Source organism: Biomphalaria glabrata, chromosome 12 (assembly GCF_947242115.1).
Source record: "Biomphalaria glabrata chromosome 12, xgBioGlab47.1, whole genome shotgun sequence".
NCBI classification, from domain to species: domain Eukaryota; kingdom Metazoa; phylum Mollusca; class Gastropoda; family Planorbidae; genus Biomphalaria; species Biomphalaria glabrata.
This window is the reverse complement of record NC_074722.1, coordinates 5939308-5957859: the sequence shown is the minus strand read 5'-3', so window position 1 is coordinate 5957859 and position 18552 is coordinate 5939308. Positions and strand designations below refer to the sequence as shown.

General features: G+C 38.3%; 1 protein-coding gene across 1 annotated transcript in view; it reads right to left on the bottom strand.

Moving 5' to 3' along the window:
* LOC106074487 (uncharacterized) overlaps positions 1-18552 on the bottom strand; it is a 139243-nt gene that overhangs the window by 67685 nt on the left and 53006 nt on the right. The window contains exon 2 of the mRNA XM_056006447.1: positions 17730-18071. Coding sequence (XP_055862422.1) covers positions 17730-17975 — 246 coding nt within the window. The 5' untranslated portion in view covers positions 17976-18071. The remainder of the gene's footprint in view (positions 1-17729; positions 18072-18552) is intronic.

Here is an 18552-nt window from a genome sequence, read left to right as displayed (position 1 = left end):
CTTGAAACAAAAACCGTTGTCATGTAGAGAGAAACAGATTCACAGTTGAGAAGAGTCTTTGAGGATTATGCAGACAAGATGTTTCAATGATTGTGGGGGATCTTGCATAGGACTCGAAGAAATTTTTTGAGAGAAAAATTTGCGAAACTTGGATCAAATCTCAAACAAGGGTGATGTAAGGTGCCCAGATAAAGCAGTTTGTTTCGAGCCATGTCAGTTTTATTAGGCTGACTCTTTAGTGAGTTATGTTATTATTATTATATTATTATTATAGCTTTTATATAGCGCTACTTTCATGCTTATAGCATGCTCAGAGCGCTTTGGCCCAATCTCATCTGTGGACCAGTGGGGGGAGGGGTATCTAGGAGTTGGTTTTCCGTGCTGCCTTTAGGCGCTCAGTAAACGCAACTCTGCCCGAGTCGGGTGTCGAACCTCGAGCCCCTTTCTAGGTAGCCAAGACAAGCCAAGTTCAAGCGCACTTAGCCTCTCGACCACGCTTAGAGCAAAGTTCGATCGCAACAGAACCTTGCATCAGCAGAGGTCAGACATCACAAGATGAAACACCACCAGATGTCAGACACTATCAGAGGTCAGATATCATCAAATATATGACACCACCAGAGATCGAACACCATCATATCTTAGACACCACCAGAGGTCAGGCAACATCAGAGTTCAGGCACCGCCAGCTGAATCACTAGACGTAATACGGTACTAAATGCCAATAACCACTACAAGTCAAACATTGACAGAAGTAAAGACATCACATATTAATCATTACCAGAGATACATGACTGCAAAGAGAAGCTCAGGCCCGTCAGATAAGTAGGCATGCAACTAGAACACAAAGATACATTACAGTGATGTCCATTGGCCAGAGACATGAAAGAGACCATTGTGTGAAGACTGCCCACTAAGTATTGACAAACACACACACACAACGTATTAGTGAGGTGAGGAGAGTGTTGATGGGAAAACTTGGAGCGGGTGGGGGTGTGGGGTCTAGGCTCAGAATTACTATTAAACTCTGGTGACCTTCCAAAACCAATCGGCCATTTCGTAGATTAACTGGTAAAAAGGGGGGGGGGGTGATTGCTTGATTGTGGAACAGTTCGGATGATTGGATGCTTATTTCATTATCGACTTTTTCTTTCTTTCTTACACTTGTGACATCAGTATTACACCTCCCATCTCCACCCCACCACGCTGTCTAAGTGTGCTTATTTTCTTTTATCTCGTTCCTGTCTAGACATGTTCCTAGTACAAACTAATCTATAAAGATTTATAGAAAAATAACAATCTCTTTAAATGTAATTAATGCTACAATTGTGTGAAGTAGAGAAAAATAACTTAGCTTTATGAAAACTTCTTTATTTAAAAACGAATGAGATTTTAAGTCAAAGAAAACAATTTCACTAAATGTTTGACACCCCCATTCTCTCTACACACACACACACATACATATATATAGTAGATATATTGTCACATAGAGTGACAAAGGATACTGCTTTTATTAGCTCATATTATGATGTTATCTAAATCAATAGTCATTGAGTAAAATAAAAAAAAATTCTTTAAAAACTCTTATATTGAGTGAAATTTGCATTAATTATTTTGAATGCAATTAATTTTTTATAAATCTAGACTAGCAATATTAAATGTGTGCGAATGGAAATATTTGTATTAATCTTATTTTGTTAAGCGCAGTTTTCATGCTTATAGCATGCTCAGTGCGCTATGGTCTGAAGAATCTGAATGTATTCCCACACGCTCATTGTCAAAGACTAGAAATATATTTTTAAAGGTTTTTACAATAGTAGGCCTATAAGATTTTACATCGAAATCCTGTAGAATATTATTTTGCTTATATAGGCTATACCTGAAAAAAACTAGTTTATGTATTCTAGATATATTAACTACACATAACAACTTGAGTTTTCAATATTTACTTACTTAGACTTACTTAGACTTACTTAGACTTACTTAGACTTAGATCCATCCTCGCCGTTCGGCGCATTGGGCGGCTAGCTGTCTCCACAAAGATCTGTCACTGGCAATGTCTGAAGCCTCCTCCCACCTGGTGTCCACTGCTCTGAGGTCTTCCATGAAAGTGTGGCGCCAGGTCATAAGAGGACTGCTTGCGCTTCCCTCATATTGACCTCCATGTCATCGCAACTCTTGGTATGCGTAATTCATTCTGTCGGAGGACATGTCCGGCAAGCCTCAAGCGACGCTCGGTAACAACCTCACTAATTGGTCGACTCCCAGTTCGGCATAGGATTTCCTTGTTTGAGACCCGATCTGTTAAATTGTCTCCTCAAATCCGTCTTAGCCACGTTTGTTGAGCTACTTTAGTTTTTAGTCAATTTCGGCAGATGACTTCCATGTCTAGCATTCATAAGTCGCTGTTGTAATGACGATTGTGTTAAGAAGGTGTCTCAAATAAGTCGCAGCCATTGGAAAATGCTCCATGCCTTTCCTATTCGGCACGCTAGGTCATGGTAGGCACCCCCATCGTTTGTTATGATGCTGCCAAGGTATGTGAACTTGTCCACCTCTTGAAGCTATGACTCGCCAAGTCTGACGGGGCCACCCTTTGCCGTATATCTCACTCCCAAAATTTTAGTCTTATCCAAGTTTATGCGGAGGCCAATTTTGGGTGCTTCTCTATCTAGGCTCTCCGTCATTTCTGTTATGCATTTATTTGTAGACCAGAGGAGTGAACCGTTTAAAAACTATCCTACAAGGTTCAGCACCAGGCAAAGAGAGGCAAGAAGAAGATAAGTCATGAATGACAAAAAACAAGAACTCTTCTGTTCTTTTTGACAATTAAAGCATTGCATAAAATCCAATTTTTTAAATGTTAACTTCACAAAAAAATTTTCAGTGAGATAATCAATGTACATCTGGTTTGCATCTGTGTACTATTTTAGTTTTAGTTATATCTCATGCACTTTTTTCAAACAGAAGTTCTCCAAGTATAATAAAGATATTATTATTATTTATTCTATGCTACAATATATGATGGGATATACTAGAATATTTGATGGGGTGCACTGGGATATATGATGGGGTGCACTGGGATATATGATGGGGTGCACTGGGATATATGATGGGGTGCACTGGGATATATGATGGAGTGCACTGGGATATATGATGGGGTGCACTGGGATATATGATGGGGTGCACTGGGATATATGATGGGGTGCACTGGGATATATGATGGAGTGCACTGGGATATATGATGGAGTGCACTGGGATATATGTTAGAGAAGACTAGGGTATATGTTAGGAAAGATGACTATAATTGGGCTTTGAAAATCGGGTCGATGTTTTGCGCTGATCTCTATGTTGTAATTTTCTCATCAATATTTTGGGTGGCGTAATAGATACAAAATCAATGACTTTCAGAGTTTGCCGTGTAGATATCGATAAGGTTGTGTAAGAGAGAGAGAGAGAAAGAGAGAGAGAGAGAATGAGAGAGAGAGAAAGAGAGAGAGAACGAGAAAGAGAGAGAGAGAAAGAGAGAGAGAGAAAGAGAGAGAGAGAAAGAGAGAGAGAGAAAAGAAAGAGAGAGAAAGAGAGAGAAAGAAAGAGAGAAAGAGAGAGAGAGAAAAAAGAAAGAGAGAGAAAGAGAGAAAAGAAAGAGAGAGAGAGAGAGAGCGAGCTGAGAGAGAGAGAGAGCTGAGACAGGGAAAATAAGAGAGAACGAGAGTGAGAAAGATTGGGGGGGGGGGGGGTGGGAGGTGTATGAAAAGAGTTATTGCTGGAGTTATTGAGTATCTGTCTTTGTCTCTATCGATGTGGCTGCGCAAGTATTTGTTGCTTTCAGTAATACGTTGAAGACAGAAACTTCACCACATCTTATCAATGCCAGGACGCAAGCAAAAAGAACAAAAAAACAAACCTGAAAAGTGACGGTAATGCTCGGTAATGTTCTAAAGATGACACTATTGACTGACAGGAGACAGAGCACTGACAAGGCATCTTTTGTAAGTTTTATTTCCATGACAAGGGCAGACAACTTGTAAAACATCCGTATCAAATAACTTATTTCCCTTGTAATTAATACGCTGCTATTATAAAATCTATTGCATTAGTACATATTACAAATCTTAATCGAGCTGACCTAAGTATAGAAATTTAAGGTTTAAATATTGGTAATGACGTTTCACTTCATTAATTATTTAATATTTAAATATGAGTTTATTTCTGCAATGCAAATTCAACAGATTATTAGTCCTTGAATTAAAAATACATTTTAGCGCCCCTCTTGTCAGCACTTCGCTCCCTTTTGGAGAGAATGGGGGGGGGGCAGACTCCAATGTTTAAAGAAAGGCTGCACTAAGTTATTGATTCTGTAATCATTAATCGATCCTTTGATTTGTTTAAAATTACATTTGACTAGCTCATCTTTCTAGGAATAGCATAATAATAATAATAATAATAATATAATTATAAATACTCTCCGCAAGAGGTTCTCGGGTCTACTGAACATCTGCTGTACTGGGATATACTTATACTGACAAAACGGTAGATTTCAATCGCCCGGATCTGCTGTTCATCGATAAAAAAGAAAAAACCGTTACCATTATCGATATCGCCGTACCACTGTCTCATAATTTAAGAAAAACTGAGATAGAAAAACAAAGAAAATATGGGAACCTAGGCTTGGAGATTAAGCGTCTATGGAAATTGTCCAAAATAACAATATACCCCATTGTTATATCAACCGAGGGGATAATAAAAACTGACCTCACAGACACCTTCAAGGCCCTTAACATTCCTAGGAACATCTTCGTTGCCTGTCAGAGGGCGGTACTGCTGCAGACCTGCCACATCACCAGAAAATTCCTCAGTGGAAACTGTTAAAGGGACTACGATGAATTTTGTTTCTCTTTAGCGAAACTCGACCCTGGCAGCGCCAGAGAATGACTACTGGTTCATTTCTAACATAACAATAATAATAATAATAATAATAATGACTATGTCTTTGATTCCGAAGATTAAGGATGCGTGAAGTGTTTCATATGATTATGCAGACCAAGTTGCAACCTGCATATTTTCCTGCATATGGTGCTGACTAAGCCGTTGTGCGCTGGCAATAGCATAATGTGTAGGCCTACGCTTTGGTGCCATCTCTTTTGTGAGGGGGGGGGGGTATCTGTGAGAAAGTTTCCGTAATGTCAATGGGCGCTCAGCAAGCACAACAGATTTGAACTCAAGCCCCTTGGTTGGTAGCCTTGCTGGTTATGTCACTCAGCAACACATCCCACATTTTTTTTAAAAGTGAAAAAAATTAAAATTCAATAATTAATTTGATTCTTTAAACGCCTTGATTAATCAAAAGTTAACAAAAAAGTTTCCTTCGATACGTCTAAGCTCAGACATATCATTAAATATTTATCAATTTTTTAAGAACTCTTTCACCCAAAAACTCTTAAAATTGCAAATTAACTATGCTAATAGGGTACTAGGGTACCTATCCACGTGACGCCAAGTAACAATGAGGTCTTGGTGACCTTATGCTACTTCAAGGACCATATTGCCTAGCTCCTGCATTATTAAGACTTCCAACGTCACGAATGTGTTATGATTATGGTGTCGTACCATGTGCATAATCTAATTGCACATTTTCTGTCCCAACGTTATGGTAAAAGCATTCTAAAATGTCAGGGTAAAAACATGCATGCAATCCAGGCAGTTTTCTGGTGTATTCCGAGTAGGAGCCGGTATAGTATCAAGCTGAGAAGATCCAAAGATAATTGCTTGATTGATTATTATAATTAACATTTATGCACATCACGCTGTAGTCTATCAACATCACGCTGTAGTCTATCAACATCACGCTGTAGTCTATCAACATCACGCTGAAGTCTATCAACATCACGCTGTAGTCTATCAACATCACGCTGTAGTCTATCAAGCTAGCATTTGGTGATAAAGAACCTTTAAAAAAAATGCTCGCCATTTTTTACGAGGTATAATAAATCTTAATTGAACTCATCTATTTATCAAATTACCCACGTGACCTCGTTATCTCTCCCCCACCACCGCTGTACCCAACCCATTGTGCATCCCCTGTCTTCCACGGGCCGAGAACTGACACTCGCAAATCGATTGGATGTATTGACCTTTCAAAAACACGGAACACCAGAAATAACCAAAAATCCGGGATCTGCGTGTGAAAGTCTCATTTCTGGTACGAGATTAAAACTGAGAGAAAGATAGCGTGAATCGAAATGACGTCATTGAAACTTGTAGTTGTGACTTGCAAGAGACGTTTGGAAACAGGTGACCCAAAACGAAAAAAAAAAGTTTATTTTCCTCAAGTTTTAAGTTCTGACAAACTCGGGCAGGGTGCTCAGTGGAGAAAAAAAAAAAGCCATTGGGATTTTTTAAAATTTATAATAAAGTAATGAAATGTGGGACCAAGGAGGAATTTGATCATTATTTTGGCAAAAGTTGACGGGACTGTAAGCCTATATCTTTTAATTAAAGTAATTACAAAGCTTATATCAACTCACTCTGTCTGTCTGTCTATCTGTCTGTCTGGTGAGAGTATATATGCTATTTCTCCCACACCCATTCTCTGATCAAGTGGAAACTTCGCATAATTATTCATTGGTATTGACATGAATGAATAAATTAAAAAAAACAAAACAAATTTGTCAATTAAATACTGGTTATTAATTATTTTGTATTATACCAACAAGGAAAATTAATCCTTCAGTAGTATTCACAGTTGTGGCTAAATATGTAGGGTTTCTCCCCCTTAGATAATTAAAAACCTTTTTTCTCTCACGCCCATTCTCGGATAATGTTGAAACAATAATTTATTGTGCCAAACTGAACATGTATCAACTTAAATATATATATATATAGCAATACATAGCACTGACATACAATATCTAGACTTATAGAGAACCCCAAAGGGTGCCATATCTCAAATAGCTAATGGCCTTTTCAAGTCTAAATACGGCACAAAAGACGGAACAACACTTATCCTCTAAAGGCCATATCTTTTCTTTAAAAGTAATTGATTGGAAAGACAGAGAAAGATAACGACTCTTCTTTGTAAGACCAAATCTTTCCCAAAATATGAGCGCTCGATAGATCTATATTTCTGCTGATATTGATTAGACAGTTTAGAAAAAAAAAAGTATTTTGACGTAGCGTGTGGGTTAGGGAGGGAAGATTTATAAACAGCGGAGGTCACGCCTTAGCTAGAGGCGAAGTCTGGCACGTGTTGTTTGTAGTATATGTTTTGTTTCAATTAATATTATTTATAATGTAGCTACTGTCGAAGGATGTTCACCATTTTTTTTCAAAGCTTATATCAACTGCCGGTCTGGTAGAAGTTATTTCTCCCACTTCCCATTCACGGATCAAGCTGAAACAATTATTAAATATTGATGATAACGCATGAATCAATGCAAAAACTTTAACCAATTAGATAATTAATAAGTAGTAATTAATTAATTTTGTTCATATAGAATAAGTTTAAAGTGGACTTATTCAACATATACCACCATATCCGTCAAGTACAATTTCTTTCCTTTGTTCGATACAAAACAAAATAATTAGTACCAATAGTTAATTTACTAATTCGTTATTTTTTTAAATTGATTCTTGCTTTTGTCAGGCAAAAGAAATAATTGTGCAAAGTTTCTGCTTGATCCGAGATTGGCTGTGGGACAAATCAACAGAGTTGATATAAGATTTGTAAAGAAAAACAACATTTTTTTCGGGCTATTTAATTAATTTTTGTCTATAAATCCCTCAAGAGAATTTTCAAAAAAGGATTTTCTACGAGTTGACAGACATTGCCAGCTGTATTTAGAAAATGAAAAGGCCCTTTGAATCTTGATAGTCCATTAAAGCAGAAGAGTGGTGAGTGGCAGTTACTTGCTCAAGTTCAATCCATCTCTAGTGTCATTAGAGCACGGAATGCGTGTCCTGAACCAGCCAGGGAAAACCAGCAACTTAGCAACGACTAATGCACGACCAGAAGGAGACATGGATACGTGTAGGTCGTCATTATCTTATCTTTTGAAGTAACGTCTGTAATTTATAAGATAAGACAGAGAGTGCCACGTGACAATTACAACCAATGAGCAAAGTTGTTGTTTTTTTTCTTTTTAACATAAATCTACACGGTGATAATAGACATAAAACATGCACAAACAACAAACCAAATCTATGTATCCAATCATTTCAGACAATATGAGCTTCTTTCAACTAACTCGAATAGGGCACAAAACAAGAGGTAAAAAAATATACATCTTCAGGCAGCCAACTAAATGGTCAAGGGTGCCAATGGGTCTAATTTTAAATAAAGTCAGAGCCCATGCCCTTTTCGGATTGTCTATCTCTGTACGGAACAGGCCATCTATTTTTTTTTTACGGAATCAGGAATGGAGCATATAAGGAAGGGCCATTATAGCACTGGAGTGATTTCTTCCTAATTTAGATCAAGAATATGACTTACTAGGCTAACAATTAAATCAAATTCAAGATGAACGTAAGTATTTGCACACAGATGAGAAATAATAATTTTAAGCAATGTCTGCAAATTATTCAATAAAATTTAACGCAATTTTCGGAAATTAGAACAGGTCGACATTGTTTGCGCACAGCGTGCCAGCATCCCCACGACATTAGATCTATAACAAGTATTAAATAATATGACATGTACTGTTGTAGTGATGATGAAGACATTAGATCTATAACAAGTATTAAATAATGACATGTACTGTTGTAGTGATGATTAAGACATTAGATCTATAACAAGTATTAAATAATGACATGTACTGTTGTAGTGATGATGAAGACATTAGATCTATAACAAGTATTAAATAATGACATGTACTGTTGTAGTGATGATTAAGACATTAGATCTATAACAAGTATTAAATAATGACATGTACTGTTGTAGTGATGATTAAGACATTAGATCTATAACAAGTATTAAATAATGACATGTACTGTTGTAGTGATGATTAAGACATTAGATCTATAACAAGTATTAAATAATGACATGTACTGTTGTAGTGATGATTAAGACATTAGATCTATAACAAGTATAAAATAATGACATGTACTGTTGTAGTGATGATTAAGACATTAGATCTATAACAAGTATTAAATAATGACATGTACTGTAGTAGTGATGATTAAGACATTAGATCTATAACAAGTATTAAATAATGACATGTACTGTCGTAGTGATGATTAAGACATTAGATTGTATAACAAGTATTAAATAATGACATGTACTGTTGTAGTGATGATTAAGACATTAGATTGTATAACAAGTATTAAATAATGACATGTACTGTTGTAGTGATGATTAAGACATTATATTATATAACAAGTATTAAATAATGACATGTACTGTCGTAGTGATGATTAAGACATTAGATTGTATAACAAGTATTAAATAATGACATGTACTGTTGTAGTGATGATTAAGACATTATATTATATAACAAGTATTAAATAATGACATGTACTGTTGTAGTGATGATTAAGACATTAGATTATATAACAAGTATTAAATAATGACATGTACTGTCGTAGTGATGATTAAGACATTAGATTGTATAACAAGTATTAAATAATGACATGTACTGTTGTAGTGATGATTAAGACATTAGATTGTATAACAAGTATTAAATAATGACATGTACTGTTGTAGTGATGATTAAGACATTAGATTGTATAACAAGTATTAAATAATGACATGTACTGTTGTAGTGATGATTAAGACATTAGATTGTATAACAAGTATTAAATAATGACATGTACTGTTGTAGTGATGATTAAGACATTAGATCTATAACAAGTATTAAATAATGACATGTACTGTCGTAGTGATGATTAAGACATTAGATCTATAACAAGTTTTAAATAATATGAGATGTACTGTTTTAGTGATGATGAAGACATTAGATCTCAGCTTGTTTCTAATGAAAAAAAGATTTGGAATCGGTGAACTCAAATCTAACTGCCTGACAGACCTCTCTTGATTTTACATACGTTATTTACAAAAATAGAATGTTTTGAATCCCATAACTGGCATACGCTGGCAGGTCTACATAACAAAGAACCATGTTCTGCTAGAGGCCGGTGTGGACAGTATAGCAGCACTAATTACCATTCGACAGCCATGCTTGGTCGGACACTTATACCGCATGGGAGACGACCGCATGCCATAGAACCGCAGGGCGGCAGAGGATGGCATTGGGCAGGGTTTGATGAACTCGGTACCATCATGATGACAGTGCAAAGCGACGAATACACGACCAGCCAGAGAGGCGGGCCGCACCAGGCGATACCGACCCTAGTGACGCCACTGATTCTGAGTAATGGTTTGCGACCTGACATTAAATCTGTAAAGTGAAAGCTGGGTACCGCTATTCTGTATCTCCAAAGATGAGATCGATCTACAACAAGTAAGTATCGTCCATCACGTCCGCCATAGGAAACAAAATATTTAAAAAAAATGTTATCCACAATAAGACTCAATACTTTTTCTGCGAGAATTCGCTTAGATCGTTCAAGCCCTTATACGAGCTGTTTATCTAGGCCAGTTCACATCCACTCTCACCAATCGAGAGAAACAAAAAAAAAAAAAAACCTGAACGGACATTCAAAGCACACAAAAAAAGTATCGATTCCAATTCTGGAGTACTCCTTCCCATAATGCTTTCCCGAGGTGAATGCACAATGAAATAAAGGATGTATTTACTGCGTGATGAGAGGAAGTAGGTCTAAGGTTAGATTGACCTACATTGTAAATCAATCTGATTAGGCTTGATGCTTCGACCTGCCCAAGGATTATTGATGAGGAGGCAAAAGTGAGAGCTAGGGGAAGATAACTCTTGGTATATAGTTCCTGCTATTAGCTTGCATTCACTTCATGGAGGGAAGCAAAATTTGGAAACTGGATGGTTGCTTCGAAAACTGCCCAAACGATTGATTTTCCTAGAAATGTAACAGTTTATGCGTATCATAAGAAAACAAGGTTACAAAGACAGTTTGTGTGGAAACACAAACTCAAAATCGGCAGAAAACTTACGAAAGGGCAGTCATCCTGACTTAATGGTTAACACGAAAATGTATCCATTACGTAAATATGGTGCATATGGTAGTGCATAATTACACCAATCCACGCCTTCGACTTTTATTTCAAATAAATGAATACACTGATGACAAAAACCACAGAAAATCTGCTAAATACATGGGATAGAAAAATCCTGAAAAAAAATTATGGTGCCCTACATGAGGAAACCGTATGGAGGATTTGCACCAACCAAGAAGTATAACAGCTATATGAAGACCCCTCCATAGTGATGGCAATAAAACGGAACAGATTACGTTGGGGCAGGTCACCTCGAGAGAATGTCAGAGGAGCAAAGATTGTTCACCTGCAAAAAACAAAAAGGCAAGAGCCCCAAAGGCAGACCACGAGTAGGGTGTATTGATGACGTAGAGGCGGATCTACAACAGCTAATAGTCCGGGCATGGAGACGTAAAGTCCAAGATAGATCAGAATAGAAAGACGTGCTAAACTAGGCCAGGGCCCTCCATGGGCTGCCACTGAGATGGATGAATGGATGGATGGATGGATGAGTGGATAGATGGATGGATGGATGGATGAGTGGATAGATGGATGGATGGATGAATGGATGGAAAGATGGATGAGTGGATATATGGATGGATGAGTGGATAGATGGATGGATGGATGAATGGATGGAAAGATGGATGAGTGGATATATGGATGGATGAGTGGATAGATGGATGGATGGATGAATGGATGAGTGGATATATGGATGGATGGATGAATGGATGGAAAGATGGATGAGTGGATATATGGATGGATGAGTGGATAGATGGATGGATGGATGAATGGATGGAAAGATGGATGAGTGGATATATGGATGGATGAGTGGATAGATGGATGGATGGATGAATGGATGAGTGGATATATGGATGGATGGATGAATGGATGGAAAGATGGATGAGTGGATATATGGATGGATGAGTGGATAGATGGATGGATGGATGAATGGATGGAAAGATGGATGAGTGGATATATGGATGGATGAGTGGATAGATGGATGGATGGATGAATGGATGAGTGGATATATGGATGGATGGATGAATGGATGGAAAGATGGATGAGTGGATATATGGATGGATGAGTGGATAGATGGATGGATGGATGGATGGATGGATGAGTGGATAGATGGATGGATGGATGGATGGATGAGTGGATAGATGGATGGATGGATGAATGGATGGAAAGATGGATGAGTGGATATATGGATGGATGAATGGATGGATGAGTGGATATATGGATGGATGGATGGATGAGTGGATATATGGATGGATGAATGGATGGATGAGTGGATAGATGGATGGATGATTGGATATATGGATGGATGAATAGATGGATGAGTGGATAGATGGATGGATGGATGAATGGATGGATGGATGGATGGATGAATGGATGGATGGATGGATGGATGAGTGGATAGATGGATGGATGGATGGATGAGTGGATATATGGATGGATGAATGGATAGATAGATGGATGGATGGATGAGTGGATAGATGGATGGATGGATGAATGGATGGATGGATGAGTGGATATTTGGATGGATGAATGGATGGATGAGTGGATAGATGGATGGATGGATGGATGGATGAGTGGATAGATGGATGGATGGAAGAGTGGATAGATGGATGGATGGATGAGTAGATAGATGGATGGATGAGTGGATAGATGGATGGATGGATGAGTGGATAGACGGATGGATAGACGGATGGATAGACGGATGGATGGATGAGTGGATGGATGGATGGATGAGTGGATGGATGGATGGATGAATGGATGGATAGAATACACAGATGTCAAAACATTATCGATAAAGGGATTCGTTAGGTAAAAAAAAAAGGAAAAATATTTTTTTTCTCCAATGCACTACACACATTAGTCAAGGTCAAGTAATGTCAGTTAACACAGGTTTTTGTCCTCCACCAGCCGGGACAATACATTGACTAACTCAGTACTGGGAGAGCTTAAACAAAAACTGTTCTGCCCAAAGATACGACAGCGGTGCAACTAAGGTAGGCGTCAATGTTTGGAGCTAAAGCGCTTACAGTGTGGTTTGATTCTGACTTTAAAAGTATTCCATATAGGCAATAGTCCTCCATGTGAATCTATCCAGTATCTTTAGAAACAGCTGGAGTGTTAGAATGGGTGTCACGTGATGTATTCGTCAATGTTGCCATAGAAATGTAAACAGGAGGTTGTTGTTTGTTTTTTTGTTGTTTTTTTGTTTTTACACTTTGGCTTCTAGTAGCTTCAAGTTTCTACAAAGAACAGTAAATAATGTAGCAATGAGTTTTTTAAATGTATGTTCCGCTACTAGGACATTACTACTTGTAATCACAACAAATTTCCGTAAGGATCAATAAAGCAGTCTTAGTACTTTTGATTTGAAGAACTATAATAAATAGAAGAGAAAAGCTTCTATTTGGGTCCATTCAGTCTCTAAGCTTCAAGCTTTATGTTAAGTCCATCTTTGTAAATCTATTATTGAGTTTGAATTAAATATATATGCGGTGCGCCCCACAGTTTGAGAAAGACTGCTTTAAAGGATTAAATGGGGGTAAAGGTTGGTGTGGAGCATCTGAAGTAAAAGTATTTAAAAAATGGCAAGGAAAAAGAACTCTACCCTCTTGTCTAACCATTACTGTATGTAAACTGGGGCTGTCTAAAGTTGTCAGCATTCTGTTTATTAGGCGATGTCCACTGGATTCAGCTAGAGTTGTCAACTACTGCTTTCTGTAACAATATCAATGTTTACTAGACTAGTGCCATTTAAAAAAAAAACTGTTTGCTAATGTCACTTATCACTGGCTCGATATGGCCGTGTAGGCATACTAGACTTTGTCGCTGATCATAAAGACATGACAAACTTGCTGGAGTCCTTCAGTCAACTAATGCCATGCCCATGTTGACCTGCTAGTGCTCAAGCGGACCTTAAAACTTGATGTCTGGTTTTACGCTTCAACTGTCACTGCACAAACTTATGCTCATATACACGCATGCGCACTCACCCAAGACGGTTTTCCTTATTGACATTATGCCAGAGGATGGATCAAAAATGTTATTCAACTATTATTTTATGGCATTGCCTGGTTGAATGGAGGAGATTTGTAGAAAAGTATTGCATTAAAATCGTGACATCATACATGGCCATGGTGAAGGCAACAGTGCAGATCAACTAGAGTTAAATATTGTCTTCTTATTTTGTAATGGACTAAATGAATAACTTTTTTAAAAATTATAAGCTTTTTATTTTCCGTTGCAAATTTAAAAGGACTTGGAGATATATGGATATAAGTATTTTGGTATCTGGCATCACTGGAGGTCTTTTTATCTGGGATCATTGGAGGTGTTCTTATCTGGCATCATTGGAGGTGTTCTTATCTGAATCATTGGATGTGTTCTTATCTGGCATTATTGGAGGTGTTCTTATCTGGCATCATTGTAGGTGTTCTTATCTGGCATCATTGGAGGTGTTTTTATCTGACATCATTGGAGGTGTTCTTATCTGGCATCATTGGAGGTATTCTTATCTGGCATCATTGGAGGTGTTCTTATCTGGCATCATTGGAGGTGTTCTTATCTGGCATCATTGGAGGTGTTCTTATCTGGCATCATTGGAGGTGTTCTTATCTGGCATCATTGGAGGTGTTCTTATCTGGCATCATTGGAGGTATTCTTATCTGGCATCATTGGAGGTGTTCTTATCTGGCATCATTGGAGGTGTTCTTATCTGGCATCATTGGAGGTGTTCTTATCTGGCATCATTGGAGGTGTTCTTATCTGGCATCATTGGAGGTGTTCTTATCTGGCATCATTGGAGGTGTTCTTATCTGGCATCATTGGAGGTGTTTTTATCTGGCATTATTGGAGGTATTCTTATCTGGCATCATTGGAGGTGTTCTTATATGGCATCATTGGAGGTGTTCTTATCTGGCATCATTGGAGGTGTTCTTATCTGGCATCATTGGAGGTGTTCTTATCTGGCATTATTGGAGGTATTCTTATATGGCATCATTGGAGGTGTTCTTATCTGGCATCATTGGAGGTGTTCTTATCTGGCATCATTGGAGGTGTTCTTATCTGGCATCATTGGAGGTATTCTTATATGGCATCATTGGAGGTGTTCTTATCTGGCATCATTGGAGGTGTTCTTATCTGGCATCATTGGAGGTGTTCTTATCTGGCATTATTGGAGGTATTCTTATCTGGCATCATTGGAGGTGTTCTTATATGGCATCATTGGAGGTGTTCTTATCTGGCATCATTGGAGGTGTTCTTATCTGGCATCATTGGAGGTGTTCTTATCTGGCATTATTGGAGGTATTCTTATATGGCATCATTGGAGGTGTTCTTATCTGGCATCATTGGAGGTGTTCTTATCCGGCATCATTGGAGGTGTTCTTATCTGGCATCATTGGAGGTGTTCTTATCTGGCATCATTGGAGGTGTTCTTATCTGGCATTATTGGAGGTGTTCTTATCTGGCATCATTGGAGGTGTTCTTATCTGGCATCATTGGAGGTGTTCTTATCTGGCATCATTGGAGGTGTTCTTATCTGGCATCATTGGAGGTGTTCTTATCTGGCATTATTGGAGGTATTCTTATATGGCATCATTGGAGGTGTTCTTATCTGGCATCATTGGAGGTGTTCTTATCCGGCATCATTGGAGGTGTTCTTATCTGGCATCATTGGAGGTGTTCTTATCTGGCATCATTGGAGGTGTTCTTATCTGGCATTATTGGAGGTGTTCTTATCTGGCATCATTGGAGGTGTTCTTATCTGGCATCATTGGAGGTGTTCTTATCTGGCATCATTGGAGGTGTTTAAATTTGACGTCAATAGATATGTTGAGCTGGGGGTGGGCGGGCTGTAATGTTTGTATTTAAATCCAAGGCTTTAATGTCAGCGTATCAAATAAATGGACAGTTATAAAAGTTGACAGCCAGAGCCAAAACCAAAAGCCTTACAATTTCCAAAATCATCAATCCGCTTTCTTGCCATTTTCATAATATTACATGGGTATCACTATGGTTAATAGTTTGTTGTTGCTTAATTAAATTGCAGGTACATTACAGTTTTGGAGGCGTTCAAGATTTTGAATTTCGGGATCTATAGGACGCCTCTGAGTCCGCCTAGTACCTGACATTGGTTGGGAAAAAGAAAAGGTGGTTGGTCGTTGTGCTGGACACATGACACCCTCGCTAACCGTGGGCCACATAAACAGATGACCTTTATAGTATCTGCCCTATAGATCGCAAGGTCTGAAATGGGAACTTACATTATAGTAACGTACAGCATAAATTACCTATAGTTACTCAGTTACCTTAAAGTCACCTACAGTCTACAGATGAATCTACATGGCCTGGTGTAATATATAACATATTTTAACTAGAACGCCCTAGTTGATACAGCTTCACAGATTCCTCTCTGACCCCACCTGGCCTTAATAATACATTTCATACTGTGGTGGCCAAGGATATTTTCATCCTAACGACCTTATAATGATCCCCGAGAACACACAAACCGGAAGGAGATAGGTGTAGAAACAAGAAGACACTAATAGAACTGACACAGTTGTCGAGTTCCTGGTCATTCGGTGGCAAGACACTTGGTGAAAGGTTGTAGAAGAGTTAGCATCAGTGCCTCATTTCTCACTCCATAATTTATTCTCATAAGAAGTCGTACATATAATATATATAATTGAAAGCAAGGTGTGTGTATGTATGCATCCCGCATAGCAATCGTAACTGTTTGACCAATCTTGATAAAACTTGGCATAAATGTTCCTTAGATCATAATAAAGGCCCTAACTCAAGTGTATGTTATATGCCCCTTCCATAACTGGGGGGTCCTAAAAAAGGCTCTAACTCAAGTGTATGTTATATGCCCCTTCCATAACTGGGGGGTCCTAAAAAAGGCTCTAACTCAAGTGTATGTTATATGCCCCTTCCATAACTGGGGGGTCCTAAAAAAGGCTCTAACTCAAGTGTATGTTATATGCCCCTTCCATAACTGGGGGGTCCTAAAATATATATTGAAAAAAAACGACAATTAAATTTATCTCTAATAAAGAACGACATTTTTTAACAAATCGGGTAAGCCCGTTTACACAGTATTTTGTATATGATATGAATATGCCTGCTAAACGGGTAAACCCATTTTCACACTCTAATTTTATGTTGTTGGTAAAATGAACTTTAAAAATTGTAAAGGGAACATTCGCTGTGTTTAACATTTGACATAGATCTAAATCCAATCCACCAAATCAGTAATACCGAAACTAAGGCACACAGGCTGCGGGTCATATCCCGCTAGTTGTTGATAAAAGTAGGTTCAACATTCATGGGTGAATGGTAAGATCAAGGACATACAACTAGACCAGGGGTTCTCAACCTGTGGGTCGCAACCCCCTTGGGCCTTAGGGGTCGATTTACGAATTGCCAGTGGTCGCCTAAGACCATCGAAAATATGGATTGTTATAGTCTATTCTTCTATTGCTTTGTGGGTGGGGGTCGCGGCAGAGTGGGGATTATAATAAGGGGTCGCCGAGAAAAAAAGGTTGAGAACCGCTGAACTAGACACAAAAAAAAAAGATCTACTTACTACTGTGGATAGGAAATCGTCATGGCGGCCTGCAAGCCTCTGTAACAGCTCGTCTGCCGTCTCGTCCATTTTATCCTCAGCGACCACCTGATGACCATTATCGTCAGCTTCGTCGCCGTTGTCGTGGTTATCGGCGATGGTGAGGCACCCTTTCGGGGAGCTGTCCCTGCTCTCTTCGTCCGAGTTGAGGGGGCACTCGGGCGAGATGTTCACCCAGACGCTGAGGTCTAGTTCTCGTTCCTCCATGACGTCCTCTCAACTGACCACTGGCATTCAAACAGTGACAGGCTATCGTGTGTTAATGGTAGTTCTCCTTCAAGGATGTTGCTAGGTTTATTTTATCTGAAAATTAAGATTACAAAAGTGCTAAAGACGAACATTGACTAGAAAGACACAAAGATAAAGACACATTCCTCGTCCCATATGCTAGGACAAATTTGTACAAATACTCCTTCTTCCCTAGTGCTATTAGAGCATGGAATGGGTTGCCTGAGCCAGCCTGGAAAACCAGTGACATAGCAGAATTGAGATCATTGGTTAATATGCATGACTAAATAATAATAATAATAATAATAATAATAATAATCTTTATTATCCGTAAGGAAATTTGTCTTACTATAAGAAACCAAAGTGTACATTCACGCCAGACTCACTCATAATTTACATGTGACAAAGTTTATACCAGATTGTTCTTATTTAATGATTTGATTGCCAGGGGAACAAAAGAGTGTTTGTATCTGTTTGTCTTTGCTATCGGTGTCTTGTATCTCTTTTGTGATGGTAAAATCACAAAATCCTGACACAAAGGGTGATTCTTTATTTC